This window comes from Heptranchias perlo, chromosome 26 (assembly GCF_035084215.1).
Source record: "Heptranchias perlo isolate sHepPer1 chromosome 26, sHepPer1.hap1, whole genome shotgun sequence".
Classification (NCBI taxonomy): domain Eukaryota; kingdom Metazoa; phylum Chordata; class Chondrichthyes; order Hexanchiformes; family Hexanchidae; genus Heptranchias; species Heptranchias perlo.
In genome coordinates this window covers 21,856,257-21,878,539 of record NC_090350.1, presented here as the reverse complement: position 1 = coordinate 21,878,539, position 22,283 = coordinate 21,856,257, and the positions used below count along the sequence as shown (strand labels likewise).

The 22,283-nt window shown below is 42.1% G+C and overlaps 1 protein-coding gene and 1 long non-coding RNA gene across 2 annotated transcripts in view; one reads left to right on the top strand and one right to left on the bottom strand.

Annotated features, from left to right (window-relative positions):
- The window catches only part of LOC137342547 (hairy/enhancer-of-split related with YRPW motif-like protein), a 22,783-nt gene extending 18,868 nt beyond the window's left edge, over window positions 1–3,915 (bottom strand). The window contains exon 1 of the mRNA XM_068006492.1: window positions 2,900–3,915. Within this exon, the coding sequence (XP_067862593.1) occupies window positions 2,900–2,979 (80 nt within the window). The 5' untranslated portion in view covers window positions 2,980–3,915. The remainder of the gene's footprint in view (window positions 1–2,899) is intronic.
- LOC137342550 (uncharacterized) lies at window positions 2,823–22,283 on the top strand. Its single transcript, XR_010967287.1, has 3 exons — window positions 2,823–3,290; window positions 21,631–21,697; window positions 21,992–22,283. It is a non-coding gene; the product is annotated as an uncharacterized lncRNA (long non-coding RNA).

The following is a 22,283-nucleotide window of genomic DNA, read 5'->3' as shown; positions in this document are numbered from 1 at the left end:
ACCACCACCCTCCTCCACTTGGCTGAACTTGTTCTTACATTGAACAACTTCTCCTTTGACTCCACTCACTTCCTCCAAATAAAAGGTGTCGCTATGGGAACCTGTATGGGTCCCAGCTATGCCTGCCTTTTTGTGGACTATGCGGAACATTCCTTGTTCCAGTCCGACTCAGGTCCCCTCCCCCAGCTCTTTTCCTGGTACATTGATGACTGTATCGGTGCTGTTTTCTGCTCTTGCCACGAACTGGAAAATTTCATCAACTTTGCTTCCAATTTCCACCCTTCCCTCGCCTTCACATGGTCAATCTCTAACTCTTCCCTTCCCTTCCTCGACTTCTCTATCTCCATTTCTGGGGATAGGCTGTCAACCAATATCTATTATAAGCCCATCGACTCCCACAGCTACCTTGATTACACGTCCACCCACCCCGCTTCCTGTAAGGACTCTATTCCCTTCTCCCAGTTTGTCCATCTCCATCGCATCTGTTCTGACGATGCCACTTTCCACACCAGTGCTTCCAATATGTTTTCCTTTTTGCTCAACCGTGGATTCTGCTCCACTGTAGTTGATGGGGCCCTCGACTGTGTCAATCCTATTTCCCGCATGTCTGCCCTCACCCCTTCCCTTTCCTCCCAGAACCATGATAGGGTCCCCCTTGACCTCACCTTCCACCCCACCAGCCCCCACATTCAACATATCATTTTCCGCCACCAACAGCGCGATCCCACAACCAAACACATCTTCCCCTCCCCTCCCCTTTCTGCATGTTTAAGGGACCGCCCCCTCTGCGACACCCTGGTCCACCCTTCCATCACCCCCAACACCCGATCTCCGCCCCACGGCAACTTCCCGTGCGAGCACAGGAGATGCAACACCTGCCCTTTCACCTCCTCACTTCCCACCGTCCAGGGCCCCAAACACTCCTTCCAGGTGAAACAGCGGTTTACTTGTACTTCTTTCAATTTAGCATACTGTATCCGCTGCACACAATGCGGTCTCCTCTACATTGGGGAGACCAAACGCAGACTGGGTGATTGCTTCGCTGAACACCTCCGCGCAGTTCGCAAGCATGACCCTGACCTGCCAGTCGCTTGCCATTTTAATTCCCTGTCCCACTCCCACCCTAACCTCTCTGTCCTCAGCCTCTTACACTGTTCCAATGAAGCTCAACGGAAGCTCGAGGAACAGCACCTCATCTTTCGTTTAGGCACTTTACAACCTTCCGGACTCAACATTGATTTCAATAACTTCAGATCATAACCACTGCTCCCATTTTTTTGTGGCACTGCAGCTGCTGGTAATGGTTCTGCTGTTGCCATTTACAGCTCCTCCAGACCCATCTTTTGTTTCTTAACTTGTCCCATTACCACCCTCCTTGCCTTGCACCATCATCCCTTTTGGTCATTTAATCAGTCTTGCCCTCTACCCTATCACAGACCTTCCCTTTTGTTCTTTCCTCCCCTCCCCCCCCACTTTCTTCGACTCTGTACTTGCTTAAAAATTTTTACTCTTTAATATCCTCCACTTCTGATGAAAGGTCTTCGACCTGAAATATTAACTGTTTCTTTTTCCACAGATGCTGCCTGACTTGCTGAGCTTCTCCAGCATTTTCTGTTTTTATTTCAGATTTCCAGCATCCGCAGTATTTTGCTTTTCATATATTTATGGTGTCACACTACCAACAATCACTATTTAAATGAGTTTTTAAAAAAAATAACGTAAACCTGGGTGTAAGGATAAGACTGTCTGTCCTACAGTGCGGTAGAATGCGTTAACCCTTACGCTGCTGTTGAGTTGTAACATTTTAAAGGGGCATTAAAATGTACATTTTTTTAACCAATGCTCAGTGGAATGAGCAATTTATGTTGAAACAAGGCAGAATTGTATAAACATAGAGCCATAATTTGCTGTGGCCATTAGCTCCTGCCCTTGCATATTTAGTTTTAAAAAATTTTGAGTGGCAGGTTGCTGAAAGTGCGAGCTGATAACGTCACAGCGAGGGAAACAGGGCATCTGGGACCTGAGTGAACAGGGCAAGCAATGGTTTATCTCCTTAACCAATCAGCTTGAAGGATTGTGAAATTAACAGTGCAAGGACTGAGAAGGAAGTATAAATTAGAGTGGGTGAATTCAATGTCAAATCAGGTACAGAGAGAGAACTAAGAGGGAAAGAAAGAGAGAGAAAGAAGAGACTGAAAGCAAAAGTAAATTTTAAAAAAATGTTTACATTTTTAAAATGTCCAACAACAATTAAAACCGGAAGGAATGAGACTCCACACTTGTAATAGTTCATTTTCAGTGCCAGAGAGGTTGATTGGCAGGAATTAACACATCACATCTTAAAAGAGCACTTAGGCTGAAATGGACAAGACTTAATTTTCTATGGCAAGTTTAGTTCGTATCTATCACGAAAATACAGTAACTTCACGCATTTCAATGGTGAATCAGACAGCGAGATGACGTTTCCGCGAAGCTAATGGCAGAGCGGCGTATCTCGGACAGCAGCTTTTGGATATCCTTGTTTACCCTCGCTGGAAGTTGCTGCACCATTAGCCTCACCTTTATTTTGACAGCAAATTATAGCCACTAGTATTGTCACTTGTGTGATGTAATCAGGACAAAAAAGTGATCTGCACCTGTTCCAGCTGCTCTGTCCCTGCTGATCACAGCCAGTCTGTTCCTCATAATCTTGTCCCTAAAACAAGGTTGGGGTTTCTGCTGATCTTTACCCTCCAAAAAGTTAGCCCCATTAATATCCACTTGGAAAAAGGAAACTGGTTTAAAATCCCAGATTTTTAAAGTATCAGCAAAACCCAAACAGGTGAAGAAGGAAATTATGGTGGGCCTGAGATTGTATGCAGCAGGACAGGAATGCAAAACAAAAAATGAAGTTACTCACCAGTAATTTTCCTCTTTCCCAACGTCTATCATCTCCTCCAGATCACTGTCGGAGGAGGTTTCATCGTAGAGCCGCTTCATTCTGTGATTTTTTTTTTAAACAAATATTTATTTATATATAAACACTCGGGGAACGATGTGAAACCCCTACCCACAGGCGTGACTGGAACCGAATGGTTCCCCCTGTCTTGGGTTTCTGAATCTTGATGGGGCAAATTAATGGCGATTCTCTGAATGTTGTTTGCTGCACTTCTGTTGTATGCTGAAGGCACTTCTCTACTTGTTGGAGTTTCTATGAATGCTGATGGTGTTTGTGTTGAAGATGCTGCTTTCTCTGGATGTTGGTGCGGGCAGAGTGTCTACAGATGTCGGCAGCGTTCCTCTGCGGATTGGTAAGAGTTCTGTTTTCTTTTAAAACCTTGACAGTGTTTTCTCTGGCTCAGGCTCAGGCTGCCGGTGGGATGTCCCTGGCTCAGGGTTTCTGTCCACTCTGTATGTCCGCCTGCCTCTTTCTGCTGTTCCCACTTTGAGAAGCGATGACTTGGGTTTGTTTGTAGATTGCTGTTTTTCTTTCCCCGCGAGGCTTTTCCTGTTGCTGAATCTCTCTCATGTGGTCTCTTTGATGTTTTTTTTTTCTTTCTGACCGAGTCGCTCTGGCTCGGTCCCAGATTCTCAGCGCCTGTCTCTCTCTCTCTCTCTTCTCTCGCTCCGATTCCCTCTCTGAAGTTTACTTCTCGCGGGTTCATTCACTTTCTGTGCCCGAAGGTCCCTTTGTTGGTGATAAGTGTTCCCTGTTCACGAATTCTCTCTCTCTCTCGAGTTTCTCTCTCTTTTACTTCATCTCCACTGTGTCCCTTTTTGGGGAGGGAAGGAGGGGGGTGGTTAGGGGTTGATTCCCGATCAATTTCCAAATGAAACTTTACTGGGAACAAATGCGAGCCTCCAGGCTGACAGGACAGCCCCTTCACCTGTCCCAGTTACCTGTGACAATTGCAATGACGGCTGAAGCGTGAGAAAGAGCCGACAGCTGCGATTGAAAGAGGGAACCGGAGATCCGTGACATCCATCAACACAACGCTCCTCCTCACCTGTCTAAATACACTGAGCAAACCCGCGCCCCGGGCACATCCCTCACACTCCACACTGGTCAAAGCTCAGAAATGAAACTACATCGGTGATCAGGGATCAGGCCGTTTCAAGAATAAAACGCGCATATTACCTGCAGAAATGATTTCAAAACAAAAGGCACATATACAACGCTTTATTTAACAATTTGGGACTTTTTAAAAAAAAAACTTTTTTTGTTTTATTTAGGCTGCCAACTTTATGGCGCTTCAGCATGAGGCCTGTCAGAGAAAGTTACAGTGTTTGGGCTCCGGTCTTTATATAAAAAAACATTTTTTTTGAATCACACAGCGCTACCACCAAGTGAGGGGGAAACAACCAATACAAACAAAGATTAAAACGATCAACGTCACACTGTAGATTGCAGAGTAATCATAGAATTATAGAATAATATAGCACAGAAGGAGGCCATTCGGCCCATCGTGCTTGTGCCGGCTTTTTGAAAGAGCTATCCAATTAGTCCTACTCCCCTGCTCTTTCCTCATAGCCCTGGAAATGTTTCCTTTTCAAGTATATATTATTGCAACGGTAACAAACTCAAGTTGGTAATAAACATTCGAGGCCAGATCAAGCCAAATGGATAGTAATGCTGAAAGGTCATAGGAACTAGACAGAAGATACTGTGGTGAGAGTCTCAACACGAAGACAGAGAGAAACATAGGAGGCCTATTCAAGCCCAATGTTGGCAGAGGTGCTAGGGACCAGGACAGCAAGTTATGAAATTTGTACTAAAGAAAAAAATACTTGTATTTATATCGCACCTTTCACGGTCTCAGGACACCCAAAATCACTTTACAGCCAATGAAGTACTTTTGAAATGTAGTAACTGTTGTAATGTAGGAAATGTGGCAGCCAATTTGCACATAGCAAGCTCCCACAAACAGCAATGAAATAAACGACCAGATGACCTGTTTTAGTTGTTGGTTGAGGGATGATTGTTGGCCAGGACACTGGGAGAACGCTTCTTCGAATAGTACGGGGGATCTTTTACAACCACCTGAGAGGGCAAACAGGGCCTTGGTTTAACATCTCTGAAAGACGGTACCTCTGAAAGTGCATCCCTCCCTCAGTGTTGCACAGAGGTGCCAGCCTGTGCTCAAGTCTCAGGAGTGGGGCTTGAATCCACAGCCTTCTGACTCAGAGGCAAGAGTGTTACCACCGAGCCGAGGCTGATAATTTACTAGGAAAGGTCTAAGGTACGATTTGCAGGGCTCTGAATCAGAATCAGAAGCAGACAAAGCTCACTGAGGGTAATAAGGCAAAGAAAGTGATCTAGACACTCTCCTGGAAATCCAAATAGCACAAAGATCCTCTGATCCAGTCACTTGCAGGTGAGTGCCCCTTTTAAATACTGCTTCAGTGACTCCGAGACCAATTCCACTCGGTTTTCCTGAGCGTATTTCGCATTGGTGGGACTTCCATAATTTTGCGTAAAAGTGGCATTGGTGTCCTAATTATGTCATAAGACCCCTATTTACATGTATTCATGAGACCCGCCTGCCTCTGTTGGGTGCCTCAGCAGATTCTGAAAACTGCATGGTTAAGATGGTGGCAGGCAGGGAGCATGTCGGGAGCGTAGCGGTAAGTACTCTAGTCGAGTAGGCAGAGTTAAAATTGGGCCTATAATTACCATTTTGGAAAGGGAAGGAGTCTAAAAGTTAGTGCCTTTGTCACCAAGATAACACCACAAGGAAGTGGCATGATGACATTTGTGTGATGTGAATAATACAATCATGTTGCTTCGTGATAAACAGAGGGGAAAAACTTTTGTGAACTTTGAACTTCATGACCTAAGCGTTGTCTTATCAGGCTCCACATAAATGAAATGCATAGAGTTAATTTTACTGTTAAAATAAAATTTTAAAACATTGCACGCGGGAATAAAACAGTCCTTGATTCAACGTATAAGTGTATTTTTATAGTAGAGCTTTTTCTTTTTCTTGGCATCTTCATAAAGATTAAGATACAGTTTTCAAACTGTGTCCCCCGTGTGCCCAATAAACTAAGAATAAAGCCGAATACAGTTGACTCCATATAAGCACAATTAGGCTGAAATTCTGAAACACCTCATAAAAATGGTTCTCTGCATGTATTTTGCAATTTTTAAATAATATATTTTGAAACCCCAAATCAGAAATACTTTACAACCACAAAGGGTACTCTTTTTATTATTCCCACCCCTTTACAACATTCTGCATTACAGACCATCTCTGAGGTGAGAGGATTACCAACTGAGCAAAGCTGATACTTAGAGCTGCTACTGGTAGAGGTACAAAAGGAATCCATGGTGACTTGTCCTTCAATTTTCTGTCTTCCTGCTTGACAACCCACGACAGATTAAGAACTTGCTATGTGAAGAAGTATGAGCACAAGCCTGCATTCCTATTTACTCAGCGTCATCCTGTTACAATTTGGGCTCTCTCCCAACTCTATTCATGTTAGCAGAAAAACACAGTTTCCATAGGCTGTCCCACATCTCCTGTGATCAGAAACTAACATAAGAACATAAGAAATAGGAGCAGGAGTAGGCCAATCGGCCCCTCGAGCCTGCTCTGCCATTTAATAAGATCATGGCTGATCTGATCCTAACCTCAAATCTAAATTCATGTCCAATTTCCTGCCCGCTCCCCGTAACCCCTAATTCCCTTTACTTTTAGGAAACTGTCTATTTCTGTTTTAAATTTATTCAATGATGTAGCTTCCACAGCTTCCTGGGGCAGCAAATTCCACAGACCTACTACCCTCTGAGTGAAGAAGTTTCCCCTCATCTCAGTTTTGAAAGAGCAGCCCCTTATTCTAAGATTATGCCCCCTAGTTCTAGTTTCACCCATCCTTGGGAACATCCTTACCGCATCCACCCGATCAAGCCCCTTCACAATCTTATATGTTTCAATAAGATCGCCTCTCATTCTTCTGAACTCCAATGAGTAGAGTCCCAATCTACTCAACCTCTCCTCATATGTCCGCCCCCTCATCCCCGGGATTAACCGAGTGAACCTTCTTTGTACTGCCTCGAGAGCAAGTATGTCTTTTCTTAAGTATGGACACCAAAACTGTATGCAGTATTCCAGGTGCGGTCTCACCAATACCTTATATAACTGCAGCAATACCTCCCTGTTTTTATATTCTATCCCCCAAGCAATAAACACCAACATTCCGTTGGCCTTCTTGATCACCTGCTGCACCTGCATACTAACTTTTTGATTTTCTTGCACCAGGACCCCCAGATCCCTTTGTACTGCAGTACTTTCCAGTCTCTTGCCATCAAGATAATAACTTGCTCTCTGATTTTTCCTGCCAAAGTGCATAACCTCACATTTTCCAATATTGTATTGCATCTGCCAAATCTCCGCCCACTCACTCAGCCTGTCTATATCCCCTTGTAGGTTTTTTATGTCCTCCTCACTCTCTACTTTCCCCTCCCATCTTTGTATCATCTGCAAACTTGGATATGTTACACTCGGTCCCCGCCTCCAAATCGTTAATATAGATTGTAAAGAGTTGGGGACCCAGCACCAACCCCTGCGGAACACCACTGGCCACTGGTTGCCAGTCCGAGAATGAACCATTTATCCCAACTCTCTGCTTCCTGTTAGATAACCAATCCTCCACCCATGCCAGAATATTACTCCCAATCCAGTGATTCTTTATCTTGAGCAATAATCTTTTATGTGGCACCTTGTCGAATGCCTTCTGGAAGTCCAAATACACTACGTCCACTGGTTCCCCTTTATCCACCCTGTACGTTATGTCCTCAAAGAACTCAAGCAAATTTTTCAGACATGACTTCCCCTTCGTAAAGCCATGCTGACTTTGTCCTATTAAATTATGTTTATCCAAATGTTCTGCTACTGTCTCCTTAATAATAGACTCCAAAATTTTACCCACCACAGATGTTAGGTTAACTGGTCTATAATTTCCAGCCTTCTGCCTACTACCCTTTTTAAATAATGGTGTTACATTAGCAGTTTTCCAATCTGCTGGGACCTTTGCCGAGTCCAGAGAATTTTGGAAAATTATTACCAAAGCATCCACAATCCCTACTGCCACTTCCCTCAAGACCCTCGGATGTAAGCCATCAGGTCCAGGGGATTTATCCGCCTTGAGTCCCATTAATTTACTGAGTACCAAATCCTTAGTGATTTTAATCATATTTAGCTCCTCCCCCCGCTAGAGCCCCCTGTTTGTCCAGTGTTGGGATATTCTTAGTGTCCTCTACCATAAAGACTGAAACAAAATATTTGTTCAGCATTTTTGCCATCTCCATGTTTCCCACCATTAATTTCCCGGTCTCATCCTCCAAGGGACCTACATTTGCCTTAGCCACCCTTTTTCTTTTTATATAACTATAGAATCTCTTGCTATCTGTTTTTATATTTTTTGCTAATTTATTTTCATAATCTATCTTCCCTTTCTTAATCAATCCTTTAGTTACTTTTTGCTGTCTTTTGAAGACTTCCCAATCTTCTATCCTCCCACTAAGTTTGGCTACCATATATGTCCTTGTTTTTAGTCGGATACTATCCTTAATTTCTTTACTTAGCCATGGATGGCTCTCATTTCTTTTACACCCTTTTTTTCTCAGTGGAATATATATTTTTTGAAAGTTGTAAAATAACTCCTTGAATGAACACCACTGCTCATGTACCGTCTTACCCTTTAATCTATTTTCCCAGTCCACTTTGATCAATTCCGCTCTCATACCATCATAGTCTCCTTTATTCAAGCTCAGTACGCTTGTTTGAGAACCAACCTTCTCACCCTCTAATTGTATATGGAATGTAACCATGTTATGGTCACTCATTCCAAGGGGATCCTTAACTAGGACATTATTAATTAATCCTGGCTCATTACACAGGACCAGGCCCAAGGTTGCTTGCCCCCTTGTAGGATCAGTTACATACTGCTCAAGAAATCCATCCCTAATACACTGAATAAACTCTTCCTCAAGGCTGCCCTGCCCAATTTGATTTATCCAGTTAATATGATAGTTAAAATCCCCCATAATTATAGCTGTTCCCTTATTACATGCCCCGACTATTTCCTGATTAATACTTCTTCCAGCAGAGTTGCAACTATTATGAGGCCTATATACTACGCCCACTAGTGTTTTTTTTCCCTTATTATTCCTTATCTCTACCCAAACTGTTTCATTATCCTGATCCTTTGTCCGAATATCATTTTTCTGTATTACAGTGATTCCTTCCCTTATTAACATAGCCACCCCACCTCCCCTTCCTTCCTGCCTGTCCTTCCTGATTGTTAAATACCCTGGCATATTTAATTCCCAGTCGTTGTCATCCTGCAGCCATGTTTCTGTAATGGCCACAAGATCATACCCATACGTCGTTATTTGTGCCGTTATCTCGTCCATTTTGTTACGAATGCTACGTGCATTCAGATAAAGAACTTTCAAATATGTTTAACATCCTTACGCATGCTGTGAATGGAAATAGCTTGCCATGGGATTAACAATTACCTTTTTATTGAGTTGTGTCTCACTAGAGGTTGCGTGGAGTGCCTACCATGTACTTCGCTCCACTCTAAAAAGTGAAAAACATCATGCAGTCTGACTATACAGTTCAGATGAAAACTAACACTTGAACTTATTCTATGAGAATTAGAATTGTACACAAGCAAAATAAAATAGCAAAATATTAATAGTACAAACACTTATAAGCCATAGAACAACATTAAGAACTATGGGGAGAAACCTTATAGGGTCACCAATGAGGAGGGACGATGGTGCCTATATTTGATAGATGGCAGATGGCAGAAGGGGCATATATGGTGCATAAGCCACAGTAGATGGAAATAGATAAAATGGTTTGTACTGAGCAACTGTGTGTTGTCACCTTGGAAAGGACTAGTTCAGCAAGGTCCAAATGTGCAAATTAATAGAAGCAATTTTCTATTAGTGCCTACTGCTTCCTGGCTCCAAATGTGCTTTTTCCATTTCTGTCTCCTCTTCTTCATCTTCCTTTTCCTGCCGCATGTTCACCTGAAGGGAAGGCCCAGAATCAACATGCGGCGGGAAAAGGATGCTTCCTCATCTTGTTCTGCACATGCAGCAGATGGTGATGACTTTGGAGACCTTTGCTGGTGCATATAACCTGACGGGTTCAAGCAGTGAAATCTTTGCTTGAGCGTACCGATGGTGTGCTCAACAGTTATTCTGGTTGATCAATGAGCTTTATTTTATTTTCACTCCGTTGTTGTTTAGGGGGTTTTCAGATTTGAGGAAGGTTTCCTTTGTCTCCAAGCAGCCAACCATCCAGTCTCTGTGGGCCTTCAAATAATCCAGTCACTCTGGACAGCATAATGGATGCATTGAGTTGCAGGTTGATATTTCTGTGGCCTAACACTGCTATACATTAATGGAATGAGAAACCTTTCTGTTCTTGTAGGCAATATGGTTGATGCGAGGAGTCCAGATGGCCATACAGGAAGGAACATAGAAACAAGAGTCGGCCTTTCAGCCCCTTGAGCCTGTTCTACCATTCATTTAGATCATGGCTGATCTATATCTTAACTCCATCTACCCGCCTTGGTCCCGTAACTCTTAATACCCTTGCCCAACAAAAATCTAACAATCTCAGTTTTGAAATTTTCAATTGACCCCCAGCCTCAACAGTTTTTTGGGGGAGAAAGTTCCAGATTTCCACTACTGTTTGTGTGAAGAAGTGCTTCCTAACATCACCCCTGAACGGCTTAGCTCTATACAGATGCCATGTGCATTCTTGACAATGATGTCAGCTGATTTCTGCTACTTGCTTGATGCATCTGTGGACAGCAGACTGGCTGATTTGGCATATGTCCTGTGTGGTGGCTTGGAAGGATTCAGGAGCATAGAAGCTAAATGCAGTGGTAAACACCACAGCTAGAGAAAGAGCTGTCCCTTTTGGGGACGTTGTTTACAATTTAGTCTGGATGGTTGATACCATAGCACTGTGACAACTCCTTTTCCCCTTCAAATCCGTCATCATCACCCCCCCCCTCAAAAAACCCACCCTTGACCCTTCTGTCCTTGCAAACTACTGCCCCATCTCCAACCTCCCTTTTCTCTCCAAAGTCCTTGAATGTGTTGTCGCCTCCCAAATCTGTGCCCATCTTTCCTGCAACTCCATGTTTGAACCCCTCCAATCGGGTTTCCGCCCCTGCCACAGCACTGAAATGGCCCTTATCAAAGTCACAAAATGACATCCTATGTTACTGTGACCATGGTAAACTATCCCTCCTCATCCTACTTGACTTGTCTGTAGCTGTTGAGACCGTTGACCAGTGCATCCTCTCCAACGCCTCTCCTCCGTCGTCCAGCTGGGTAGGACTGCCCTCGCCTTGTTCCGTTCTTATCTATCCAGTCGTAACCAGAGAATCACCTGCAATGGCTTCTCTTCCCGCTCCCTGACCATTACCTCTGGAGTCCCCCAAGGATCTATCCTTAGCCCCCTCCTGTTTCTCATCTACATGCTGCCATTTGGCGACATCATCCAGGAACACAAAATCAGGTTCCACAGGTATGCTGACGACACCCAGCTCTACCTCACCACCACCTCTCTTGACCCCTCCAATGTCTCTGATTTGTCACGCTGCTTGTTCGACATCCAGTACTGGATTAGCAGAAATTTCCTCCAGCTAAATGTTTGGAAGTTGTTGTTATCTCTGAGTTGCCTGGATTATCAAATGTGGGACAAGGGTAAGAGCAGGGGTGTATATGATGCTTTAAGTGCAATTGCACTTGCTTTTCCTGTCCTATCTTGAATTTATATTCCTCATCGAAATTGTTCAGTACTTTGGGATACCCAATAGGATTCCTACCACAAGCACTCTCCTGCAAGTCAAATGGCAGATGTAAGAAAGGCTTCTATATGAAAGGGAATGGTAACTGAAAAGTCTTGCACTGCAAAATTATGCCCTCTGCAGCAATAGGAATCAATGCACAGTGGGAAATGTACAGTAAAGTAAGTTTTAGTAGAAAAAGAAATCTACTTTGCAAATAACACTCAAAACTGATCCACAGTTTTAAGAAGCCTACTTCTCTTGGTGAGGGCAGACTTGGGTGAGCGGTACTATGGGGAAAGAGCCAGTGAAAATGAAGTGAAATCTGGAATGAGATCTTTTTAGATCAATTTTACAAATATAATAAGAATAGCCTATAATGGTCACTAGAATAGCCCCTAAAAAGTTGGGAATTTTCTTAGCTGTGAAATACAACACATTGCGAGCACGGGCCTGTGTGCCTAATTTCACAACTTTAGCTTATTAAAGAGAATGCCCTAATCCCACTCTTTTAATGACTGCATTGAGCAATTACAAAGAAAATAATGATCACAGACTTATTTCTAAATCTATCCCAACTCAAGGGTAATACAAATACAAAGCATTGAATTCCAGTGTACCAAATCACTTTCCGTTTACTCCCATTATAATGAATTCCTCATTCAGACGTAACAATTAAATATAGTCCTGATCCAAGCAGAAAATATTCCCCAATTATTTCCATTTTCCTTGCTCTGTGCACTGGATGTTGTCAGCCCAGCACATGTTAGTCATCTTTTGTACATAAACTGTTGTAAGAGAGTATATTTAGTATGATGAAAGGGCTTAATTTATTTTGGTTTTAACATGGATAATTAAATGAAAGGAGGATAAACAATATTGCAGATACTTCTTTAATAAGCAGTCTGCAGAAATCTTAATCTAAAAGTAATGTTTCCTGGCAGACTGCTTATATATTTTGCCCACGTGCTCACTGACCTACGTTGGCTCACGGTCTGGCAACGCCTCGATTTTAAAATTCTCGTCCTTGTTTTCAAATCTCTCCATAGCCTCGCTCCACCCTATCTCTGTAAACTCTTCCAGCCCTACAACCCTCCGAGATTTCTGCGCACCTCTAATTCTGGCCTCTTGCGCATTCCCGCTTTTAATTGTACCACCATTGGCGGCCGTGCCATCAGCTGCGTAGGCCCTTAGCTCTGCAATTCCCTCCTTATAATGTGGAACTCACTACCACAAGGAGTGGTTGAGACGATTAGCATAGATGCATTTAAGGGGAAGTTAGATAAACACACGAAGGCAAAAGGAATAGAAGGGTAGAAGGGATAGGGTAGGTGAAGTAGGGAGGGAGGAGACTCCTGTGAAGCATAAACACCGGCATGGACCTGTTGGGCCAAATGGCCTGTTTCTGTGTTGTACATTCTATGTAATGTAATTTATTAGGATTAAATTGTATTCTATGGGCTAACCACAATGATTTTTTTTGTTAGCTATTTAAAAAGGTAATGCAAAGAACCAAAAATAATCAATACCAAATTTATTTTGTTTCCCCCCATTCCGATAAATATTCTGACTATTCTGTTTGAACGTGGTATAAAAATAAAAAGTCATAACTGCATAAACTTGGCCAATTTGATCTGGATTCTGACTTAATTATGGAGAATGCCAAATTTTGTTGTTTCAAAAGACACAGGAATCCAAACTGACCAACAAATTGGAGCTCAGTCAAGTTTCACTTCTACAGTCAAAGTTTATTAATGCTCTTGAAGGACAGAAGAAATGATGAAACAAGAAGAGGCCATTTGACTCATTGAGCTCATTCCTTCCAATTTATTGTGTACAATTTGCACTGTCATGGTCTTTTCCTGATTTAATTTCTTGAGTAAATCACACAACACAGGAAAAATCTCTAAGAGAAAACTATGATAAGTTTCCATGTCTTCCAATTGCAATAGGGCATAAAAACAGGATATCAATGAACTATAAATGGTTTTGATAGAGTAAACAAGGAGAAATTATTTCCAGTGGCAGAAGGGTTGGTTACTAGAGGACACAGATGTAAGGTGATTGGCAAAAGAGCCAGAGATAACATGAGGAATCATTTTTTTAGTGCTGTGAGTTGTGATCTGGAATGCACTGCCTGAAAGGGTGGTGGAAGCAGATTTAATAGTTACCTTCAAAAAGGAATTGGATAAATACTTGAAGAGAAAGTATTCACAGGGCCGTAGGGAAAGACCAGGGAAATGGGACTAATTGATTAGCTCTTTCAAAGAGCCGGCACAGGCACGATGGGCTGAATGGCCTCCTCCTGTGCTGTATCTACTATGATACTATGACACTATGGATCAGCAATGTCAGCTTGGCTAAATTAGTATCACTCTTGCATTTGAATTAGAAGATTGTGGGTTCAGGCCCCACTCTAGGCCTTGAACACATTTTCTAGGATGATGCTTGATTACAGTACCGAAAGAGTATACAAGAATTGGAGATCCTATCCTTTGGATGAGATGGTAAACCATCTCTGTCTTGTCTGGTGGTGTAGTGGAGGGTAAATCCACTTTTTATCTTTGGAGGCAAGAGTAAGCTTGTTTTTTGGCAGCATGTAATTGGGAGTTTAATTTTCATTTTTTGAGGTTAAAGTATGAATGCGTAGTCCTCATCAACATGCCTATCATATACATATACACACGATTCTCATTCATATATTGTCTCCATTATCATTAAACACTGTGTATAATCTACATTCATATACAGTCCCCATTACCATTGCATATTATGTTTAAATCCATATTTCTATGACTTAAAATTGTTTCCCTCTCACAAACTTAATTAAGTATTATTAAAGTAGGCTGATAATAAATCTCTAAGCCAATGTTAAGTAGATAATCATTAAAGATTTGTGGTCAATCGATTGATATATCCCCACTTATTGCTCAAATTTGGCATCTCATTAATAATATAGGTGCATCTCATCCTTCACTGTATCAGGCCTTAGAAGGCAAGGCTCTTATTTAAAAATGTCCACATGAAATTATATTGCTTTTCTCAATACATTTTGATCACTTTTAGTTTTGATTGAACCCCAATTTTGAAGAGTTATATATTAATAAAGTTCCAGAATAATTATGATTTGGGGAAGAGCATGGAGAAATGATAATAGAACAATACTCCTTGTCTCAAACATAGCAAGTCTGAAGTTGTGAACCTGTATGGATCTGTTTCTTTGCTCCAAAAACATGTGAGCAAATCACAGAAGGTCAAGATGATGTGAGAGCTATCTTCTGATGAAGTTCATAAGGTTTGTAGCAGTCACTGTATTGAGAAGCTGTTTTTTAGTCCCACCTCTCCTGGGGCCGTGGCCAACATTCCTCCCTTAAGCAATGCCACCAAAAAGAGATTAACCGGGCAGTTATCTGTTTGTGTGAGCTTGATGTGTGCAAAATAGCTTTTTATATTGATGAGGAAAACATTTCTATTATCCAGTTATTCCCCTAAGATAAAAAAAAGACCATTATAAAATACTGATTTTTGATTGGCAGCAGAATGGGAAATATTTCCACTGTTCACTATTTATATATATATATATATATATATATATATATGTATAAAGAACATATTTATAATTTCACTATAAACAATGAGCACAAACCTCCCTCCAAGTTCTTAAGAATCCAAAAATTAATACAAAGGGATTTAGGTGTCCATATACACAAATCACTAAAAACTATTGCACAGGTACAAAAAGTAATCAAAAGGTCTAATGGCATGTTGGCCTTTATCTCAACGGAGTTGGATTTACAAAAGTGAGGAAGTTATACTTCAGTTGCACAGAGTCTTGGTCAGGCCCCACCTAGAGTAATGTGTTCAGTTTTGAACACTCTGCCTTAGGAAAGATATATTGGCCTTGGGGGGGGGGGGGGTACAGCACAGATTCACCAGAATGATATCAGGGCTTGAAGAGTTAAATTATAAGGACAGGTTGCATAAACCTGTTTTTTTATTCCCTTGAGTTAAGAAGGTTGAGGGATGATCGATTCGAGGTGTTTAAAATGATAAAGGGATTCGGTAGGGTAGATACAGAGAAACTATTTCCTCTGGTGGGGGAATCAAGAATAAGGGGGCATATCCTTAACATTAAAGCTAGGCCATTTCGGAGTGAAATCAGGAAACACTTTTTCACACAAAGGGTAGTGGAAATCTTTCCCCCTATTGATGCTGGTTCAACTGAAACTCTCAAGACTGAGATCAATAGATTTTTGTTAAGTAAGGTTTCAAGGGATATGGAGCAAAGGCAAGTAAATGAAGTTGAGATACAGATCAGCCTTGATCTAATTGAATAGCGGAACAGGCTTGAGGGACTAAATGGCCTACTCCTATCCTATGTTCCTATAATTTCTCTAACAGTGGGTCTACACTAGAAGATAAAAAAATGTACAATGGCTCTATTGAGCCTTAGACTATTGCATGGCAACAGCAGAAGATTATGCATTTTATTGCTCAGTTGTGCCAGTTATACTACTTCATGGAAAACCAATCAACAGTCAGGAGGAAAGTTCACATGCAAACAAAACATTCACTGCTTCTTTTATTTAAAACAGTTACTTCTGTCAATCTAAAAATAAATCTATTGCACTTTCATTGCAGAGTAATCATGGGCACCTAAAAAAGTTTATAAGAGGTTTAGATAACATCACAAACTGCTGGAGCAAAACTCAAATTGTTGGCGCCATTATCAGAATCATAAAATTAAATTAATTTAATTTAGTCATTTTTTATGGAACATAGGTTGGGACTTTTTATTTTGTTTTTCTCTTTTTTTATCAGCTACAGGCTTTTGGCAAATATCAAGAGCCAGATCATTTCATGGTGTTGTGAGATGATATGATGAAAAGATTAATGATTATGATGTAATCACTGAGAGTTTATTGAGTGCCAGTCTTCTGTTGCTCAACAGAAAATAGCTGTCACTAAGTTATATATTTAAAGTCGGCATCCCCTAACCCCAGAGATCTTAGATCGAGAGAAGTTGGAAAGTTGGATGAAGATGTGAAGAAGAGATGAATGCAAAAAGAAGAGACAGACAATTTAAGGCCTAAGATGCAGAAAAGGAGCAGAATGAAGACAGCGTAGGAGGATGGAACATTAGAAATGTGAAGGAAAAGAACTGGAGAAAGTGAAGCAATGATAGATAACAGACAAACATGATATGGGTGAGAGAGATAACAGATGGGGATAAACATAAGGGAAAGAGAACAAGTGCATAAAATGGGGTCAGACCAAGGTGAGATCACGGGCTCAATTTTGAAATGGTGGCAGGTTAGAAGTGGTGCGGGGGGGGGGGGGTCGGGGGTGGTGAAGGTGCTTGTGGCAACCTGAATAAACAAACCTTCCTATTTCCAACGTGATCGCATCGTAATTAATGGTGATAAACGTGCTCTCTAGGTTTTGCGCCCGGCAGCCAGTCTGATTGACAGACTGGCTGGCTGCCATCAGGGGCTGCAACGCAAGGGGGGGCTCGCGCAAGACGTTATTCGGCACTGGAATGGAAGATCGGGGTGGGGAGAGAGGGGAAGATCGGGGGGAGAGGGGGGTGAAGAAGGGGAGATTGGGGGAGAGGGTGGTGAAGAAGGGGAGATTAGGGGAGGCAGAGGGGAGTGAAGAAGGGGAGATTGGTGGGGGGTGAAGAAGGGGAAAACGGGGGGACATCGGGGTGGGGTGAAGAGGGGAAGATCGGAGAGGGAGACATCGGACATCAGAGCAGGGTGGAAAGGTAGGTTGATTTTGTGATTTAACTTCATGCAATGGTTTTTTTATTTAATTTATTTTGTTTCTTTTTGCCTGATCCGGCCCTTCATGCCTGGTTTCACCAGGCGTGAATCAGAAGCGGTGGGCAAGCCGCCCAGGTAAGTTAAAAATCGTTCTAAGTACGTAATCTATCACAAGTAAAGTGCCTTAAGTACCTTAATGAGGTACATTTGGCTCTTTAACTATCATCCTGCCGACTTTTTCCCGGGAAAATCAAACCCCATAAGTCACAGGCAGAAAGCGGGAAGGAGTTTGATTTCAGGAAGCAGATGAGTGAAGCTGAGAGGTTTAGGGAGAATGAAAGGATGAGATGGATGGAAAGAGAAACTAAGACCAAGAAGAATGGAAAAATGATCTAATTTATATTTAGTTCAAATAATGAGGCATTGCTGGTGATCAAAGAAGAACAATTGCTGTTGGCCTGTTTTGCTGCCGTTATTTAGCACAGGGAGTCTCTAAAATCTGCTATTGAGGAACTGAGAAGCTGGAGAATTTTTAAAAATTTGTTTGGTTCATGACTTTCTTATTTGAAAGTAGTGCATCTCAAAATATTACTGCTTCAATGCACTACTTTCAAATAAGGTGCCAATCAAAATTTTGTATCTCACATGCACGTGATGTCAGAGGAGATAAAGCGATGCAAAATTAATGAACTGTGCTGTCAGTGTGAAGATCACATCAATACGTGAGAAATCTTCTCACTAACTATGAGTCTATTATCTGGCCTTCACCGGGTTTTCAGTGGTCGTGGATCTGGATTTGAGTTTGCTGTGGGAGAGTGAATTCCAGTTTCTTTTATTCGTTCATGGGATGTGGGCGTCGTTGGCGAGGCCAGCATTTATTGCCCATCCCTAATTGCCCTTGAGAAGGTGGTGGTGAGTCGCCTTCTTGAACCGCTGCAGTCCGTGTGGTGAAGGTTCTCCCACAGTGCTGTTAGGAAGGGATTGCCAGGATTTTGACCCAGCGACAATGAAGGAATGGCGATATATTTCTAAGTCGGGATGGTGTGTGACTTGGAGGGGAACGTGCAGGTGGTGTTGTTTCCATGTGCCTGCTGCCCTTGTCCTTCCAGATGGTAGAGGTCACGGGTTTGGGAGGTGCTGTTGAAGAAGCCTTGGCGAGTTGTTGCAGTGCATCCTGTGAATGGTACACACTGCAGCCACAGTGCGCCGGTGGTGAAGGGAGTGAATGTTTAGGGTGGTGGATGGGGTGCCAATCAAGTGGGCTGCTTTGTCCTAGATGGTGTCGAGCTTCTTGAGTGTTGTTGGAGCTGCACACATCCAGGCAAGTGGAGAGTATTCCATCACACTCCTGACTTGTGCCTTGTAGATGGTGGAAAGGCTTTGGGGAATCAGGAGGTGAGTCACTCGCTGCAGAATACCCAGCCTCTGACCTGCTCTTGTAGCCACAGTATTTATATGGCTGTTCCAGTTAAGTTTCTGGTCAATGGTGACCCCCAGGATGTTGATGGTGGGGGATTCGGCAATGGTAATGCCATTGAATGTCAAGGGGAGGTGGTTAGACTCTCTCTTGTTGGAGATGGTCATTGCCTGACACTGGTCTGGCGCGAATGTTACTTGCCACTTATCAGCCCAAGCCTGGATGTTGTCCAGGTCTTGCTGCATGAGGGCACAGACTGCTTCATTATCTGAGGGGTTGCAAATGGAACTGAACACTGTGCAATCATCAGCGAACATCCCCATTTCTGATCTTATGATGAAGGGGAGGTCATTGATGAAGCAGCTGAAGATGGTTGGGCCTAGGACACTGCCCTGAGGAACTCCTGCAGCAATGTCCTGGGGCTGAGATGATTGGCCTCCAACAACCACTACCATCTTCCTTTGTGCTAGGTATGACTCCAGCCACTGGAGAGTTTACCCCTTGATACCCATTGATTTCAATTTTACTAGGGCTCCTTGGTGCCATACTCGGTTAAATGCTGCCTTGATGTCAAGGGCAGTCACTGTCACCTCACCTCTGGAATTCAGCTCTTTTGTCCATATTTGGACCAAGGCTGTAATGAGGTCTGGAGCTGAGCGGTTCTGGCGGAACCCAAACTGAGCATTGGTGAGCAGGTTATTGGTGAGTAAGTGCCGCTTGATAGCACTGTCGACAACACCTTCCATCACTTTGCAGATGATTGAGAGTAGGCTGATGGGGCGGTAATTGGCTGCATTGGATTTGTCCTGCTTTTTGTGGACAGGACATACCTGGGCAATTTTCCACATTGTTGGGTAGATGCCAATGTTGTAGCTGTTTGGCTAGAGGCGTGGCTAGTTCTGGAGCACAAGCATTAAAGCTGGGATGCTGTTGGGGCCCATAGCCTTTGCTGTATCCAGTGCACTCAGCCGTTTCTTGATATCACGTGGAGTTTGCTGCGGGAGAGTGGATTCCAGTTGAATAAAACCAAAGCAATGCCACTTATCCATAGCTGTTTTGACTGTGTAACAATCTGCGAAACGAGTTTGAGGCAATATTTGCCTAATTCCAAATAGATGTGCCTCCATGGTGCAAAACTGCCCATAATTTCACATTCTCAGCAAGAGAGACCTATAAAATGCATCGGAAATGGAAAATGTAAACTATTAATACAGTTGCAGTACAATTTTAAAATCCCCATGAATGCATGCGTGCTCAACCTCTGCAAACTTTGCTTTGCTCAGTTACAAAAAGTTCTACAGTATTGAAATTAGAGTAAATAGAAATTAACCTTTAATCTATATATTAAAAAATATTCTATCATTAAGAAACGGCGTGTATAATCATTATCCTATTAGGAATAGCATAATAGCATTCAGCTTCATTTGCTGTAGTACATTATGGTTACAAACTAATTCAATAGATACAAATTGCTTCATTTTGTACAGGGAAAGGTTTGAATGGAGTTAGGGAAAAATCATTACTGTCCCTATCACTAATGAAACTGGAATTGCCTTTTCAACATTTTTATTCAGAAATCAAAAACTTGAAACCCACACCGTACAAATCTTGGGGAGTATCAGTAAGGACACTGTTCTAATTTCAGGGAATACTGTCACCTATAAAGAACAACATTTCCAGTTCTCTATAACTCCTGTATTATTAAATGAACTATAGGGGAGAGATTTTCCAAATCAGCACTCCCAGGTAGAATGATCAGAAAATGGGATGGGGGGTGAACATTTTCTCCATATGTGATCCCAGTGAATGCAGTTTCACAATGGGAGCACTGAAGTGTAAAATCTCCTTTTATACCTTTTACACTTCTCTCTTTACACAAGTATAAAAGCACAGTAGTGGGGTAATTTTGCCAGTTCCACTTGCGGTGTGGAACCTCGTTAGATGGGAGTGCAAGTCAGAGATAGGGCTATAACACTATAGGACCACATCTGCAACCCATGCTCCTGTTGATATGTTCCATGTCAGAAGTCTCCCCTTTGCAAAATTACCCTTTAGATTTAATTAGCGGTGTGGCAGGGATGAGTCAATTGGTCTGGGGTTAAGGAGAAGAAAATTAACCACTGTTCCCACTTCCTGAATGCTATTGCTGGAATATGCTTGTGTGCACATCAGGTGAAGGCAGGATTGGGCTCAGCTACAATCTGCAGTTAAACAGCCTGCGGGCAATTACTGTTAAAACTCTCACATGATTAAAGGCCATTTGGGCGAGATATAGGAAGGGCATCTGTGGCTATGGAACCAAGGAGTCAATGCTTCAGGAGAGATGGGGTAGGGAAAAATTGGCATGAAAACTCCCCAAAGGTACATCGTATAATTTAATTTTAAGTCTTAACACCAACTGAAAATCTTTACATATGAAAATTCTTTAGAACTGGGTAACTGAGCTTGATCTTTTTGTTTCTTTATTGTTTATAGAGTGAAGTGAAGCCACATGATATGTTTGATCAATGACAGCCAAGAAAATATTGTGGCAAAAAGTAGTTCACCATTAATCAGTACTCCTCTCTGAATCAATTTTATCTAGAAATGATCGATAAGAGGGGAGCGAGGGATTGTTTGACTTATTTTGCTTCTTGTCACTTGCAGAAACAGCTATACTCAATCTGGACAATACAAACACAGAACATAGATATACTCTGAACCTAGAGCGAAAGTAAGAATTATTTTGATTTGTTTTGTTAGAAGAAACAATAACAACAGCCTTCAAAGGTGTACATTGCATTGTCTGTAAGCGCTTTGGGACCTTTTACTATGTTAAAGGAGCTATATAAATGCAAGTTGTTGTTGTACTATACATCTTAGATGGTGCAATTGTACACAGAATGATGTAAATAGAAGAATCACAAAGGGCATCTGGGGATAGCTTGGTCATGACAATTGACTGATTCCAGATGTTGTTCAAGTTTATTGACCTTCAGACAAATTCCTCTTTATTTTACATTCATAGACAGAAGAAGAGTGAAAAACTGCATAGTTTTGCTCATGACCAGTGATTACTACCATACAGGTGTGGTTAACAAGAACATAATATGTAAAAGCAAAAGAGATGAACACTTATGGTCGCTTTACGGAAGAACTGGTCTACTCTCAAATTGTGGGTTTCAACGTATGATCCATTTAACAAGCACTCTGAAACATTTCTTTCTGATTTGCAATTTGCAATGTACAATAAATTAATACCCTCAAATTTAAGTACAGACAACCCTGACATAAGCAAATTCCTATCATGAACACACTTC